The 14,933-nt window shown below is 52.7% G+C and overlaps 1 protein-coding gene and 1 long non-coding RNA gene across 2 annotated transcripts in view; both read left to right on the top strand.

Moving 5' to 3' along the window:
* The window catches only part of Tcof1 (treacle ribosome biogenesis factor 1), a 34,117-nt gene extending 23,466 nt beyond the window's left edge, over window positions 1-10,651 (top strand). Inside the window, 9 exon segments of the mRNA XM_036204786.1 lie at window positions 1,394-1,580; window positions 2,473-2,591; window positions 4,220-4,442; window positions 4,831-4,913; window positions 5,702-5,885; window positions 7,428-7,952; window positions 9,347-9,441; window positions 9,972-10,016; window positions 10,228-10,651. Of these exon segments, the coding sequence (XP_036060679.1) occupies window positions 1,394-1,580; window positions 2,473-2,591; window positions 4,220-4,442; window positions 4,831-4,913; window positions 5,702-5,885; window positions 7,428-7,952; window positions 9,347-9,441; window positions 9,972-9,998 (1,443 nt within the window). The 3' untranslated portion in view covers window positions 9,999-10,016; window positions 10,228-10,651.
* A 2,477-nt stretch (window positions 10,652-13,128) lies between these two features.
* On the top strand, window positions 13,129-14,475 carry LOC118594693. The gene is made up of 3 exons (XR_004946402.1): window positions 13,129-13,515; window positions 14,100-14,144; window positions 14,357-14,475. It is a non-coding gene; the product is annotated as an uncharacterized LOC118594693 (long non-coding RNA).
* Window positions 14,476-14,933: the final 458 nt, after the last annotated feature.

Raw genomic sequence — 14,933 nt, 5'->3', positions numbered from 1 at the left:
CTAGAGTCCCCTGGTGTGGGTGACCCCTTTGGGAGCCTGTGGTTCACTGCCAGAGTAGCCTTCCCAGTACTAGGGTCTGCTGAACTGCAAAGCAGACCCAAAAGTGAAATGATGATGAGTCAGGGCTGCAAGACACGTCTGTAATCCCAGCACTTAGGAGACGAGGCAGGAGGGTCGAGAGGCCAACCCGGTGGGCCACACAGTGAGACCCTGTCTCAGGGTTTAAAGACACAAAGTGAAGTAAAATGGTGACCCCTCCACTCCCTCCTAACCCCCAGCAGCCCCAGTCCTGACGGGTTGCCTGTGTGCACACACTACTTGCTCTCCAACGCCCACTGGCCTCAGGCCCGTCGTCTCATCCATTAGGATCTCAGTGTGCAGCTCAAACAGATAAGGCTTTTCCTTTTCAGCACAGCCACAAGACAGTGTGGCAGCTAGAAAGCTGACCAGCAGGCAGTTCTCTCCAAAGTAGCTGATGAGTGACATTTTTTTATACTTGTCCTGTTTTAGGATCCAAATAAGGTTAGTGTGTGGTGGTGCAGAGACAGGTAGATCTCTCCATTCAGGGCCAGACTGGTCTACATAGCAAAACCTGTCTCAGATAAGGGCCACACACACTCCATGATGTTCTTGAACCCTTTCTTACTCTGTTGGTTTTTCCACTACCCACCGACCCTGTTACCCGGGGCAGTTTGTGTATTAAAGAAGCCGGATCAGCATAGGTGGGGGCTGCATGCTGGGCCACACCTCGGGGAGGCTGTGTCAGGGTCTCGGGGAAGGGGGCAGTGAGACTCGAGGGAAATCATATCTTCTAGCCAGGCTGCCATAGGAAATGCTTTTTAGAACTCCCCACTTAGCAGGTGGCTGGACATCTGATATCATCAGAAGAAAGATGCTAAATTAGACATTCCAGCTCGCGCCTTGCTTCCTATCTGGCTGTGTGGCCAGGGCCCTCCTCTTTTCCTCTCTGGACTTAAGGCTTTCCCATGTGTGCAGTGGCATGGATACTGCTTACCTTGGGGGTCACTGTGGACGTCAGCTGGGCTCCTGTGAGAGCTGTGAGGTGCTGTGCTGGGTGTTAGCTGGTATGGGCTGGGAGTGGGCTGCAAATGCCCAAGCTCCTTGAACTTCTTACCTTACTTATATAACCCTCCCTTGCCGCGCACCTTTAATCCCAGCACTGGAGGTGGAGCCAGGCAGATCTCTGTGAGTTTGAGTCCAGCCTGGTCTACAGAGTGAGATCCAGGACAGGCACCAAAACTACACAGAGAAACCCTGTCTCGAAAAGGAAATAAAACAAACAAACAAAAGACCCTCCCTCACCGTTTCCCATTCCCTTTCCCCGGCCAAGCCTTTAATCACTGGGTGTGTGTGTTTTGTTTTGTTTTTCAAGGTGATTAAATCCCCTCTGATTTCTGTCGACCCTAATCGTAGTCCAGCTGGCCCAGCTGCTACCTCTGCACAAGTCCAGGCTGTGAACCTCCCAAGGAAGGCCCAGGCCTCAGGCACCACGGCCCAGAGCTCCTCCTCTGAAAGTGAGGATGAAGACATGATCCCTGCCACCCAGCCCACCACTCCTGGTGAGTGCTGCTGCCTGCATGCCTTCCGCCTTGAGACCAGACGGGACCAGACAGTGATCAAGTAGCCTAACAGAGGCGTTGGCCAGGAGGGCTGGGGGCTCAGCCTTGGACTCTGCATTGTTACCTTGAGGGTAGCTCATTTGCCTTGTTTGGAAGGAATTCTATTCAAGGCTTCTGTGTGTTGTCTCCAAGCCCGAAAGCCTGAGCATTTTGGTGGCTGAAAGCTACAGGGACCAGCAGGCTAGTCTAAGAGAGAGCTCTGCTATAGCCAGCTAGCTGTGGATTGGGCTATCAGCCTGGCAGTGAGTTCCCATCCATTGTAGCATAGAATAAGAAGGTAGGAAATGTTTTATACTCCGTCTCGTCCCCAGACCTAAGGTGGACTAGTGTGTTTGTGTGTGGCAAGGCCCTCTGAAGCTCAGACATCTTCAGTTGCATATTAGGACACTGACATTTCTGTCATTAAGTACAGACAGCATGATTCCTACTGGCAGCAGAAAGGTGCTGTGTATTAGGCTAGTTCATAACGGGGACGCATGACCTTGTTGGGCTGTGATGGGCATATCTTCCTCAGCACCCAGCAGTTCTCCCGCTGATTCCTAACTATGAGGAGTCTCTGGCACCATGATCTAGCTTATTGCTCAAGAGGAAAAAGATGAGGGTAAGGCTTGGAGTCTGCCACAGTAGCCATTTGAAGGCACCGAGCCTTGTCAAATGACATGATGAGAGAGCTGCCTGGAAGGCTTGGGGAGGAAAGTAAGCTAGCATCTGCTTTACGATCCCTAAGCCCAGCACCAGGTCCATGGGAAGGACTGGGAATTGGGTAATGCCTTGCTGAGGAGTCAAGCGGCTTCTCTACCCTGATGTGCCTGCCCCCTCTTCTCCATTTCAGCCATTAGAACCAGTGTGACTGTGCCCACATCCCTCCCACGGACAGCCCCCCAACCCAGCAAGAGTGAGCAGTCTAGTCGGGTGCTGAAAGGCAAGAAACCAAAGGCAGCATCCACTCAGGTACTGTTGGGGAAGAGAGGGCTGTGGGAGGGTCACTCTGCTGCCTCGGTGTGTGCTGTTAGGTTGCATGGCAGTTAGTGGCTTGCTCCCAGCACCCCGGCACTGTCGTTCAAGCCTTGGCTCCCAAATCCCCCTGATGTTATCAGGAAGAGCAGACTAGGTGTCCAAAGGCAAGTGGAATCCCTCCTCTTACCAGCTTGGTAGACTCCGAATTTGATTTCTATCTACTAGTTTTGAAATGCTGTAGATATGAGTTGCTCACCTTGCCTTTCTTAGTATTCAGAATGGAAGTGACCTTAGCATTTTCTCCTAGCCATCACCAAACTCAGTTAACTAGTAGGACAAGGTTAGTGGACACTGTTTAACTAAAACTAAGGGCACATCCCATCAGGGTCAGTCCAGGCCAGAACCTGGCCTAATGGGGTTTGTTAACTATTATGTGGAGAGAGAGGAGTCCACTGCACACCCAACCTCCTGAGGGCAGGAGAGAGCTGTGCTAAAGCATAGGGTATCCCCTGCTTTGAGGGGCTGCTGTGCCACCCTGTTACTGGGTGAATTACACTCTGTCGTGCAAAAAGAGCTGCTGAAGCATGTGGCCGTATGAACTAATAGGCAGTGGTCATCTCAGCAGATGGTACTGAACATCTGCCCTGCTGGGCACCGAGACTACAGCAGGTCCAAGACCCTCCTGGGGCTCCTAAGCCAGCAGAGAGACAGCCATTAAACAGGGAAAGCAAGATAAATTAGTTGTCAGCCAGGCAGAGGTGGCACATGCCTTTAATCCCAGCACTCGGAAGCCAGAGGCGGGCAGATTGCTGTGAGTTTGAGGCCAGCCTGGTCTGTAAAGCGAGTTCTAGGACAGCCAGAGTGGTTATGCAGTGAGACTGTGGTGTCTTGGAAAACAAACAAAAACCAGTAAGCAGACTGGGGAGATGGCTCCGTGGGTCAGGCGCTTGCTTGCCATGCAAGCGTGAGGTGCTGAGTTCATTCTCCAGTACCCACAGGCAAATCCAGGCATGGTGGCGGGGGTTTGCAATGCCAATACTGGGGTGCCTGAGACGTGTCAATCCCTGGGGGCACACTAGCCAGCCAGCCTGGTCTAATTGGTGAGCCCCGGGTCACATGGAGAGCTGTGGAGAAGGTGGATGGCTTCCTGAGAATACCACCTGAATTTTACTTGGAGAGTCGACTTGAAGTGCATGGGTGGACTTGAAGTGTGTGTGTGTGTGTGTGTGTGTGTGTGTGTGTGTGTGTGTGTGTGTGTACACATGTACATGTGTGCATGCCACGTGAGTGCCGGTGAGACCCAGCTAGGACCCAGCCTTCAAGTGCTTTGTGTTTGGGGAACTATGTAGAGCATATTAATCCCACCCCACTCTCCTCCCACACATATGGCCAGGTTCTCTCTGCCACGCCTCAGTGAGAGCCCAGCATGGTTGGGTGTCCCACCACCAGCCCTTACTTTACCTCCCTGGGCCTCAGTGTCCTGGTACATAGTAAGAAGCTGCAGTGCCCGCCAGAGAGCTGTGGGACAAACCGTGGGAAGGCTCATGTGCTTCCCACCTAGGGCCTGGCTCTGTTAGGTCCCTCTCTGTAACTTCCCCTGTACTCTTCCTGTCCCCAACCAGATCAGCAGTGCTGTGGAGACACCCTCTGTGATGCCCCCCCAGAGCACACCCATCCAGTCCAAAGCAACCAGCAAGCTCAGAAAAGCCAAACTCGCTGAGAAACAGCAGCCTCCCCCAAGCTACCCCGCACCCCCCAGGAGCTCAAGTAACAGCAGTGATACCTCTTCAGAGAGCGAGGCGGATGCCAAGAGACCCCAGATGGCCAAGGCAGCCCCCCGACTGGGTGAGGACTCCAGGAGGAAGGGCAGGGGATGAGACAGCCTGGGAGAGCTGTGGGCTCTGGCCTTCTCGCCCCACCCTGGGCCTGTTTATCCACTTGGTGGGATAACTCCACAAACGTAAAAGACCTGAATCCTGTCTGACAACTGGCAGCTTCTTGGTATCAGGCGCCCATTGTTGAATGCACAAGTCTCGGGAACCAGAAAGGAAAACTGGCGTTCAACTGTGTCAGGCAGGGCGCTTTGGCTAACATCAGTGGGTGAAAAATGGGAGGCTTTGTGCAGGAGGAACATAGACCCAGGCTTTGTAGCCTTCCTGAGGAGCTCTGCCTAGCCTGATTAACAGGGCCACCAGGGACTCACACCCAACAAGAACCTTTGCTTCTGCGCTAGATCCGGACCCTTCCCAGAAGGAGATTGTGGTGGAGGAGACCCCTGATGAGTCCAGCGAAGATGAGTTGGTGGCCCCCTCACAGGTAACTAACTGCCAGGGGCTAGAGGTTGGAGCTGCAGCTTTGGACTCTAGCCACTCCTTGGATCAAGTGTCTAGATCCCATTCCCAGAGCCCTGGTAAGGTCCTGCCTGTGGGATGTCCTAATCAACAGAATAGAGCCTCACCTGCTGACCTGGGGTCAAGGGAAAGGATCAGATGGATTCCAAGACATGCCCAGATAAAGCCACTCTTTAGATCTCTCTTAAGGCTCTTCTCGGGCTGGAGAGATGGCTCAGTGGTTAAGAGCATTGGCTGTTCTTGCAGAGGACCCGGGTTCAATTCCCACCACCCACATGGCAGTTCACAACTGTCTGTAACTCCAGTTCCAGGGGATCTGACACCCTCACAGACATACATGCAGGCGAAACACCAGTGCCATTTAAAAAAAAGAAAGAAAGGAAAGGAAAAAAAAAAGCTCTTCTTTACAGGACAGACACTGATGATTTTCTCAGTTGTGGGGAGCATGTGGGGAATCAGAAAACGGCTGTTGGGCTTGTATGACAAGTGCCTTTACCCTCTAAGCCTTCTTATTAGCCCAAAATGCTAATGCTGTTCTGTAATGGTAGTGGTCCATTGGCAATAAGAAATTCTCCTTTTAATGTGCCTTAAATTTACATTGATTCGCAGTTTAGAAGGCACACACCGAGGGCCACTCTCCCACTTGACTAGATTAGCCTGATCTTGGGGCACTGCGCTGATCTCCTCAGAGCAGGCCGTGTCTCTGGGGTAAGGGTAGGGGCTCACTGCGTCTTTCACACTGGGCCTCTTCAGTCTCTCCTCTCAGGTTATGTGACTCCTGGGGTGACTGTGGCCAATTCCCAGGCTTCAAAAGCAAGACTTCCTAGGCAAGACTCCAACCCCTTGGTTTCCTCTGCTCCGGCCACCAAAGATAACCCAGATAGCAAGCAGAAATCAAAATCCCAGAATGCAGCAGACACCACGATTCCTAAAACTGGTGAGTAGGGGGATATTGGGATATGGAGGGCAAGGCTGCTGGTCCCTGCTTGTCATCAGAAGCAGTAATCTCACCAGTGTTTGCCTGGGTTCCATCAAAGTCCCTCAAATACAAGCCTACGGGGTTCTCTGTGGGAACTGGAGGTACCCTCAAACACAGCTGGGGCCCAGGCCCAGGTCTCCGGCTCTGGGCACCCTGGGAGCGGGTATATCTGCCCCTCTGGAGCTAGTGAACCTGTAGCAACTTCTTTGGGCTTGTGGAGGAGGCCTTGGCTCCCCAGCTGTCCCTAGTGACTTTATTTTCTTAGTTAGTGGGCCAGGGTATTGGGTATAGGACTCAGAATGACTCAGGACTTGGCCAGCAGCCCTGTTCGGAGGATCCAGTATATAGAGGAGACCCTAGGTGGTGGACTAGTCCCTGGGGCTGCTCTGACTCATTCTGTAGCCAAAGCTCCTGGGCCCCTGTGTCTTCACCATGCAAGGCGAGAGTAATGCCACCATGTACTGTCAAAAGTATAACATACAGAAAATTGTCACATGACATTTGGTGGGACCCAGGGGAGGGGACTGTCAGGCGTGCCTTACATAACACAGAACATTCCATCTCTCCCCCCACCCCCCCTCCACTCCATTTCTGTCAGCTTTTCCTTGAGGCAGACACTGCTACTCAAAATGTAGTAATTCTTGCTGCCATACAGAGTGGGAGAGTCTTGCCCAGGTGACGGGGGGGGGGGGGGGGGGGGGGGGGGGGGCACGAAGTGGACACAGGAGCGGAAGCTCTGGGCTTGGGGCCCCAGCTTTCCTGCGCTGGGTCAGAGGTGGGGTTGTTGCTCACTTTCTTCTCCAGCGTTCTTGTCTGTGTGAGAGGCGGGTGCGACAGGGAGACATTTTCGAGGGGGCTGTGGAAGGTTTTTTTTACACATGTAGTCAGCACACAATTATCAGAGGCAAGCAGAGGCGTGGAAAGTTCTAAACAAAGGCTGCACCAGAAGTCACTCTGGCAGGCAGTAAACCTGCTTAGTCAGCCGCCACATGCATACACAGCACACCCAGAGTTCCCCTGCCCCAGCCTTGATGGGCCAAGGACCCATTGTATGTCCACAGACGGGAGCTGAGTTTCAGTCCGTAGGACCTTCTCTTCTTGTGTTATGAATCTACAGCTCATGCCATAGCTTCTTGTTTTACCGTGGGAAACAGGCCTTGGGGGGGGGGGGGTTTGATAAAGGCAGACCTAGAACCTGAGTCCCTTGTGTCCCACCTCTTGTCCCCTTGTCCCCTCTGTCTCGCTGGCAGACTTCAGGCCCTCTCATGAACATTCTGAGATCACTGTAGAGTTTTTGGTGTGAGGACATAAAGTAGAGCTGGAAGTTAGAGGTGAGATTCCTGTTTAAGCATAGGAGACAGACGGGGCAGAATGACCGCTGGGCCTCAGTTTCCCATCTGTACAGTTGTAAGGAAATGCACTCCCTCAGTCCTCATATATTGTGTAAGATCTGTCCCTCAGCTTTCCAGACCTGTGACCTCCAAGACCTGTGATTCACAGGTAGGAAAGAGGCCTCCCCAGGCGCCACATCTCAGAAGCCCAAGAAGGCCAAGAAAAGCACCCAGACCTCAGTAGCACCCACCCAGGATCTGCAGAACAGCATCACCCAGCGCCTCCGGGAGCAGCCGTGGCCCCTGAGCGAGGCGCAGGTGCAGGCCTCTGTGATGAAGGTCTTAACAGAACTGCTGGAGCAGGAAAGGCAGAAGGCCACGGAGACCATCCAGGAGAGTGGGAAGAAGGGCCAGAAGCGGAAGCTCTCGGGGGACCAGCTGGCGGCTGGGTCCCCAAAGAGCAAGAAGAAGAAGCAGCTGGTGGCTGGGGCAGGTGCCATTACCCCAGAAAAGACCTCCAGGACTTCCAAGGCAAAGGCAAAGCCAGACAGAGCGAATGCTGATGGCAAGGAGAAGGGGTCACCTGGCTCCCGAGGGTCCAAGGAGAAGCCGGAAAGTGAGCTGGGGTTGAAGGTTGAGAGTGGAGAGCCGCAGAGTGGCACAAAGAGCAAGGACAAGAAGAAACCCAGTAAGAGTAAGTGACTCCTTTCCCGGGCGTGTGCTGCGGCGCGGGACGGTGGAAAAGAATGAGAGCCTGGGACGGGGTTTGTCCCGAGTGACAGGGGGCTGGTGGCCACGCCAAAAGTAGATTGCAGAGCACGTGGGCCAGTACTTCCTCCCCACAGCCCAGGAGGCCTTACAGTGCCCAGCAGTTGCACCCACGTTAGCCTCAAGTCCAGCTTCACACGATGGAGAACATGAGCACTCCACTCCAACCTGAGTGACACCAGAGATCCACTGCCGGTCCCTGAGGCGCGGGGTGTGCCTGCATCCTCATCCAGGGCCCCTTTCCTCTAGAATTCACTTTCTCGGGGAAAGCAGCCGTTTAATTGCCCTCCAGACTGGAACCTGCACCCAGCGGGCTGACGCTGGGCAGTGGGTAGTCTTGCTTTCATTTTCTAACTGGAAAACTGGCTCTGAGAAGAAAACTTGTTTTGTTTGGAGACAGGGTTTCACTGTGTCGCCTAGCCAGCTTAAAACGTATTATGTAGACCAGGCTGGCCTCGAACTCTCAGAAATCCACCTGCCTCTGCCTCCTGGGCACTGAGATTAAAGAGGTGCACCACCACGCGCAGCAAGGAAATCCTCCTGAGTACTGCTTGCCCATCTGTGGCAGGAGTCGGGGAGAAGAGGTATCTGGTCATCTGATCCCTCCTACATAAGGACCTGCTACCCCTTGATGTCCAGAACTTTATTATTATTATTATTATTATTATTATTATTATTATTATTATTATTATTAAGATTTATTTATTTTGCCGGGTGGCGCACACCTTTAATCTCAGCACTCGGGAGGTAGAGGCAGGCAGATCTTCGTGAGTTCAAGGCCAGCCTGGTCTACAGAGCAAGATCCAGGAAAGGCGCAAAAGCTACACAGAGAAACCCTGTCTCGGGGAAAAAAAAAAAAGATTTATTTATTATGTATACAGTATTCTGCCTGCATGTGTCCCTACAGGCCAGAAAAGGGCACCAGATCTCATTGTAGATGGTTGTGAGCCACCATGTGGTTGCTGGGAATTGAACTCAGGACCTCTGGAACAGCAGTTGGTGCTCTTAACCACTGAGCCATCTCTCCAGCCCCCGGCTGTCTTTTTTTAAAGTAAATGTGGGGGGAAATGTTCTTAAATGAGCTAATTCAAGACTGGCTATATAACTCAGTTTTAAAGAACTCGCGCAGCTGGTATTGAGGCCCTAGATTGTGTGGTCCATAGACAGGAAGAATGGAGCCCTGTCAGCTGAGGGTGGTGTCCTGGCCCCAGCAGGGCCTGTTTGCCCGTGGTGTAGGAGCTGGGAGCTGTCATGGGCCTCCTGACCTGACTCACTCGGTGTTAGTATCTGTTGCTCAGGAAGCTCACTTTCTTCCCTCAGGAAAAAAAGACAAGGAGAAAAAGGAGAAGAAGAAAGGAAAAAAGACCTCAGTCAAAGACCCTGACTCGCTAGTCAAGAAGAAAAAGAAGAAAAAGGTAGATTGAGTTCCTGGGAGCTCTTGGGCCAGAAATTCAAACCCTTTCCCTTCCTCTTACCCTTACCCTCCCTTCTCCCCCTCCCCCTTCCTCTTACCCTTACCCTCCCTCTCCCCCTCCCCCTCCCTCTTGCCCTTACCCTCCTAACACCCAGACCTGGTCTATGCCTCCCTTCCAATCTAATGGACCTTGTGAGAAAGAGCAGGGGCGAGGTGATAGGAGAGATCCCCATGGGCAGGAAACTGGGTAAGCTACGACCAGCTTCCGGGTGAGGAAGAAAGGATAGAGGGAGTGCCTGGTCTACATGTCCTGGGCAGTGGGGGTACCCACTGAAGGAACAACCGTCCATTTCATGAGGTCAGAGGCTCTTTGGCCCAGGGCTGGTAGCGCAGGATAGCCTAGCAGTGGAAGCTACAGGGGTGTGGCTGCTGAGATGGTCCATGAGGTGCCACCCCTGCCTCCAGGGAGTCCTGCCCTGGCAGTGGTGAGGACCCACAGACTGAAGCCTTGTTGCCCTTCTGTCTTCACAGAAGAAGACAGCAGAGCCTGCCGTGTGAGGCCAGCACATAGAACAGGTACCTGACTCTTCCCAGCCTTTCTGGGCAGCTGGGTGGGCCCAAAGGGAGGGAGCTCGAGAGACAGCGACCCCTTCCCTGGGGTCAGTGGGACTGAGGGGCGTTGTTAGCAGGTATGGAGCCCCAGCAAATCTGCTGCCCTTCCTTGGTTCTCTGTTTTCCTCTGCTGATATAAAGTTCAGGAAATCTGACCTGGTTTGTTTTCTTCTAGAGTCTTGTCAGAGTGTGGCTGTCCCCAGACCTCTGACCTGGCCAGTGTGAGTTGGGACTGGACTTTTTAACTTACCCTCCCTCAACAGAAGATGATGGCCGGCTCCAGCTTTTGCCGCCAGCCAAGCCAGGGAGCCTGCAAGGAGGTGGCAGTCCCAGGAGGAAGTGAGAGGAAACACACCCACCCCCTCTGAGTGCTGCATAAGATGTGTACAGTATATATATTTTTTTAAGTGACCTGCCTTTCCCCATCAAATCCATCATGCCCAAAGGCCTTAGGACTGACCTCCCTCTGCTCTGCAGACCCAGCGAGGTTCTGCTTGCAGTTCACCCCATTTCCTGGATCCCTGGCTTACTCCAAGGCCTTGTCCTACCAGTTTTCCAGCTCTTTGGGTTTTTTTGTTTTTTGGGTTTTTGTTTTTGTTTTTTTTAATGAACTCAAAATAATAAAAGACTTCAAATGTAAAGGTTTGAGTTCCCCTGTGCATCTGGACTCGTCCTGCTACTGACTACTTAGGAAAGACAGTGTAGCAACCTTGGAAGAGCACAGGTCAGCACTCAGGGCTCCTTCCTGCCTGCATGCCATTGTCTTGAGGTACTGTGAGTAGGACAGTTTGCTAAACACAGAGCCTCAGTGAAGCTCCCCAGGGGCTGATTTAGGGAGGGCTCCCTGGAGGAGATGGTTGATCAGATGCCAGAGTAGACGGCACAGGGGACCAAGGGGCCTCTGAATGTTTGGGAGTTAGGATGATGTGGTGGGAAGAAACATCGGTGGCTGGCATGGGAAGAGCCAGTACGCTAGGCCGTGAGCCGCCCCCTCTCCAGGGAATAGTTCGGTGCTGGGGAAGGCTGGAAGTGAGCAAAGCTGACGTATGTGTTGGGGCAGTTACTGGGGTAGACTGAGGGAGGAGGGTGCTGCCTCTGCATATACGTTCAAAAGCCACCTCAGCACAGCGCCCTGTGGGACGGCCATTCCCGTCATTACGTGTGACTGCAAAGAAGGATCTCATTGGCTGTGCTGACGCACAGTAGTTAAACTTCAAAACAGAACGATGTCACTAACGTTCGTTTCGGACTCCTGGGTGGTAAGGGATCTGCTCCCTTTTCCAGTGACAGTGGACTGGAGCTGAGTTAGCCCTGCCTGGGTCCTGCAGACACCCAGCTGGTGGCAACCCCCATTTGCATCCATTCCTGACACTAGGCCCCTGTGTCCACTGCCATCTGTCATCACACTTACGCTGTTCTTAGTACAGAAATGGAATCGGGACATGAGGAATGGAAGCTGGGCCAGCTGTGCTTTAAAACTGCAAGAGTCTGTTTTCTTTCTGAATGTAAAGCAGGTGCTAAGTGTCTAGGGACATCACCCCAGGCTCCACTGGCCCTGGGTACCTAGATGACCAGGTTTAAGGTTTTCATTGACCGTCTTCGGGTAAACTAATTGGATCCCAACAGAAGAGCCAGGAGCAAGAACTTTCTACTTACTACCTTTTATTGTCACATGAACCGCGATCCTATAGGCTGCTGACAAGCTTGGCTGAGCAAGGGACCTGGGGGTCTTGGCAGGAAGTGAGGAAGGGTTTCTGGAAGGGGAAGGCCTGGGTTCTTCCTTGAGGAGAAGACAGCAGATGTGTCCAGTGCAGGTTAAGGGTGGAGCACCCCTTGTCCCTGTCTGTGGGCCTACCTCTCAAAGCCTCACGTTGTTGGAGACTGTTAATGGGTCAGAAATGGGGGTCCACCTAGCATTGCCCGCTCTGAGCTTTCTGTTCCTTTCAATAGGGGTGGGGCCCTCCAGCATCCTCATTCTCTTCTGGTTTTGTTGGTCGTGTCCAGGGATGATGAAAACAGACACCAGCCTCAAGCCCCAAGGTGTAAGGAGGCAGGAAGTGGGATGTGACGTCAGGGAAGGCAGGAAGGTTGGAGCACAGGAGAACATACTTCCTCCCCACAGCCCAGGAGGCCTTACAGTGCCCAGCAGTTGCACCCACGTTTAGCCTCAAGTCCAGCTTCACACGATGGAGAACATGAGCACTCCACTCCAACCTGAGTGACACCAGAGATCCACTGCCGGTCCCTGAGGCGCGGGGTGTGCCTGCATCCTCATCCAGGGCCCCTTTCCTCTAGAATTCACTTTCTCGGGGAAAGCAGCCGTTTAATTGCCCTCCAGACTGGAACCTGCACCCAGCGGGCTGACGCTGGGCAGTGGGGTAGTCTTGCTTTCATTTTCTAACTGGAAAACTGGCTCTGAGAAGAAAAACTTGTTTTTGTTTGGAGACAGGGTTTCACTGTGTCGCCTAGCCAGCTTAAAACGTATTATGTAGACCCAGGCTGGCCTCGAACTCTCAGAAATCCACCTGCCTCTGCCTCCTGGGCACTGAGATTAAAGAGGTGCACCACCACGCGCAGCAAGGAAATCCTCCTGAGTACTGCTTGCCCATCTGTGGCAGGAGTCGGGGAGAAGAGGTATCTGGTCATCTTGATCCCTCCTACATAAGGACCTGCTACCCTTGATGTCCAGAACTTTATTATTATTATTATTATTATTATTATTATTATTATTATTATTATTATTAAGATTTATTTATTTTGCCGGGTGGCGCACACCTTTAATCTCAGCACTCGGGAGGTAGAGGCAGGCAGATCTTCGTGAGTTCAAGGCCAGCCTGGTCTACAGAGCAAGATCCAGGAAAGGCGCAAAAGCTACACAGAGAAACCCTGTCTCGGGAAAAAAAAAAAGATTTATTTATTATGTATACAGTATTCTGCCTGCATGTGTCCCTACAGGCCAGAAAAGGGCACCAGATCTCATTGTAGATGGTTGTGAGCCACCATGTGGTTGCTGGGAATTGAACTCAGGACCTCTGGAACAGCAGTTGGTGCTCTTAACCACTGAGCCATCTCTCCAGCCCCCGGCTGCCTTTTTTTAAAGTAAATGTGGGGGGAAATGTTCTTAAATGAGCTAATTCAAGACTGGCTATATAACTCAGTTTTAAAGAACTCGCGCAGCTGGTATTGAGGCCCTAGATTGTGTGGTCCATAGACAGGAAGAATGGAGCCCTGTCAGCTGAGGGTGGTGTCCTGGCCCCAGCAGGGCCTGTTTGCCCGTGGTGTAGGAGCTGGGAGCTGTCATGGGCCTCCTGACCTGACTCACTCGGTGTTAGTATCTGTTGCTCAGGAAGCTCACTTTCTTCCCTCAGGAAAAAAAGACAAGGAGAAAAAGGAGAAGAAGAAAGGAAAAAAGACCTCAGTCAAAGACCCTGACTCGCTAGTCAAGAAGAAAAAGAAGAAAAAGGTAGATTGAGTTCCTGGGAGCTCTTGGGCCAGAAATTCAAACCCTTTCCCTTCCTCTTACCCTTACCCTCCCTTCTCCCCCTCCCCCTTCCTCTTACCCTTACCCTCCCTCTCCCCCTCCCCCTTCCTCTTACCCTTACCCTCCCCCTTCCTCTTACCCTCCCTCTCCCCCTCCCCCTCCCTCTTGCCCTTACCCTCCTAACGCCCAGACCTGGTCTATGCCTCCCTTCCAATCTAATGGACCTTGTGAGGAAGAGCAGGGGCGAGGTGATAGGAGAGACCCCCATGGGCAGGAAACTGGGTAAGCTACGACCAGCTTCCGGGTGAGGAAGAAAGGATAGAGGGAGTGCCTGGTCTACATGTCCTGGGCAGTGGAGGTACCCACTGAAGGAACAACCGTCCATTTCATGAGGTCAGAGGCTCTTTGGCCCAGGGCTGGTAGCGCAAGATAGCCTAGCAGTGGAAGCTACAGGGGTGTGGCTGCTGAGATGGTCCATGAGGTGCCACCCCTGCCTCCAGGGAGTCCTGCCCTGGCAGTGGTGAGGACCCACAGACTGAAGCCTTGTTGCCCTTCTGTCTTCACAGAAGAAGACAGCAGAGCCTGCCGTGTGAGGCCAGCACATAGAACAGGTACCTGACTCTTCCCAGCCTTTCTGGGCAGCTGGGTGGGCCCAAAGGGAGGGAGCTCGAGAGACAGCGACCCCCTTCCCTGGGGTCAGTGGGACTGAGGGGCGTTGTTAGCAGGTATGGAGCCCCAGCAAATCTGCTGCCCTTCCTTGGTTCTCTGTTTTCCTCTGCTGATATAAAGTTCAGGAAATCTGACCTGGTTTGTTTTCTTCTAGAGTCTTGTCAGAGTGTGGCCGTCCCCAGACCTCTGACCTGGCCAGTGTGAGTTGGGACTGGACTTTTTAACTTACCCTCCCTCAACAGAAGATGATGGCCGGCTCCAGCTTTTGCCGCCAGCCAAGCCAGGGAGCCTGCAAGGAGGTGGCAGTCCCAGGAGGAAGTGAGAGGAAACACACCCACCCCCTCTGAGTGCTGCATAAGATGTGTACAGTATATATATTTTTTTAAGTGACCTGCCTTTCCCCATCAAATCCATCATGCCCAAAGGCCTTAGGACTGACCTCCCTCTGCTCTGCAGACCCAGCGAGGTTCTGCTTGCAGTTCACCCCATTTCCTGGATCCCTGGCTTACTCCAAGGCCTTGTCCTACCAGTTTTCCAGCTCTTTGGGTTTTTTTGTTTTTTGGGTTTTTGTTTTTGTTTTTTTTAATGAACTCAAAATAATAAAAGACTTCAAATGTAAAGGTTTGAGTTCCCCTGTGCATCTGGACTCGTCCTGCTACTGACTACTTAGGAAAGACAGTGTAGCAACCTTGGAAGAGCACAGGTCAGCACTCAGGGCTCCTTCCTGCCTG

This window comes from Onychomys torridus, chromosome 13 (assembly GCF_903995425.1).
Source record: "Onychomys torridus chromosome 13, mOncTor1.1, whole genome shotgun sequence".
Classification (NCBI taxonomy): Eukaryota; Metazoa; Chordata; class Mammalia; order Rodentia; family Cricetidae; genus Onychomys; species Onychomys torridus.
Note: the sequence above shows the minus strand (reverse complement) of the source record. Positions and strands in the feature narration are given on the sequence as shown.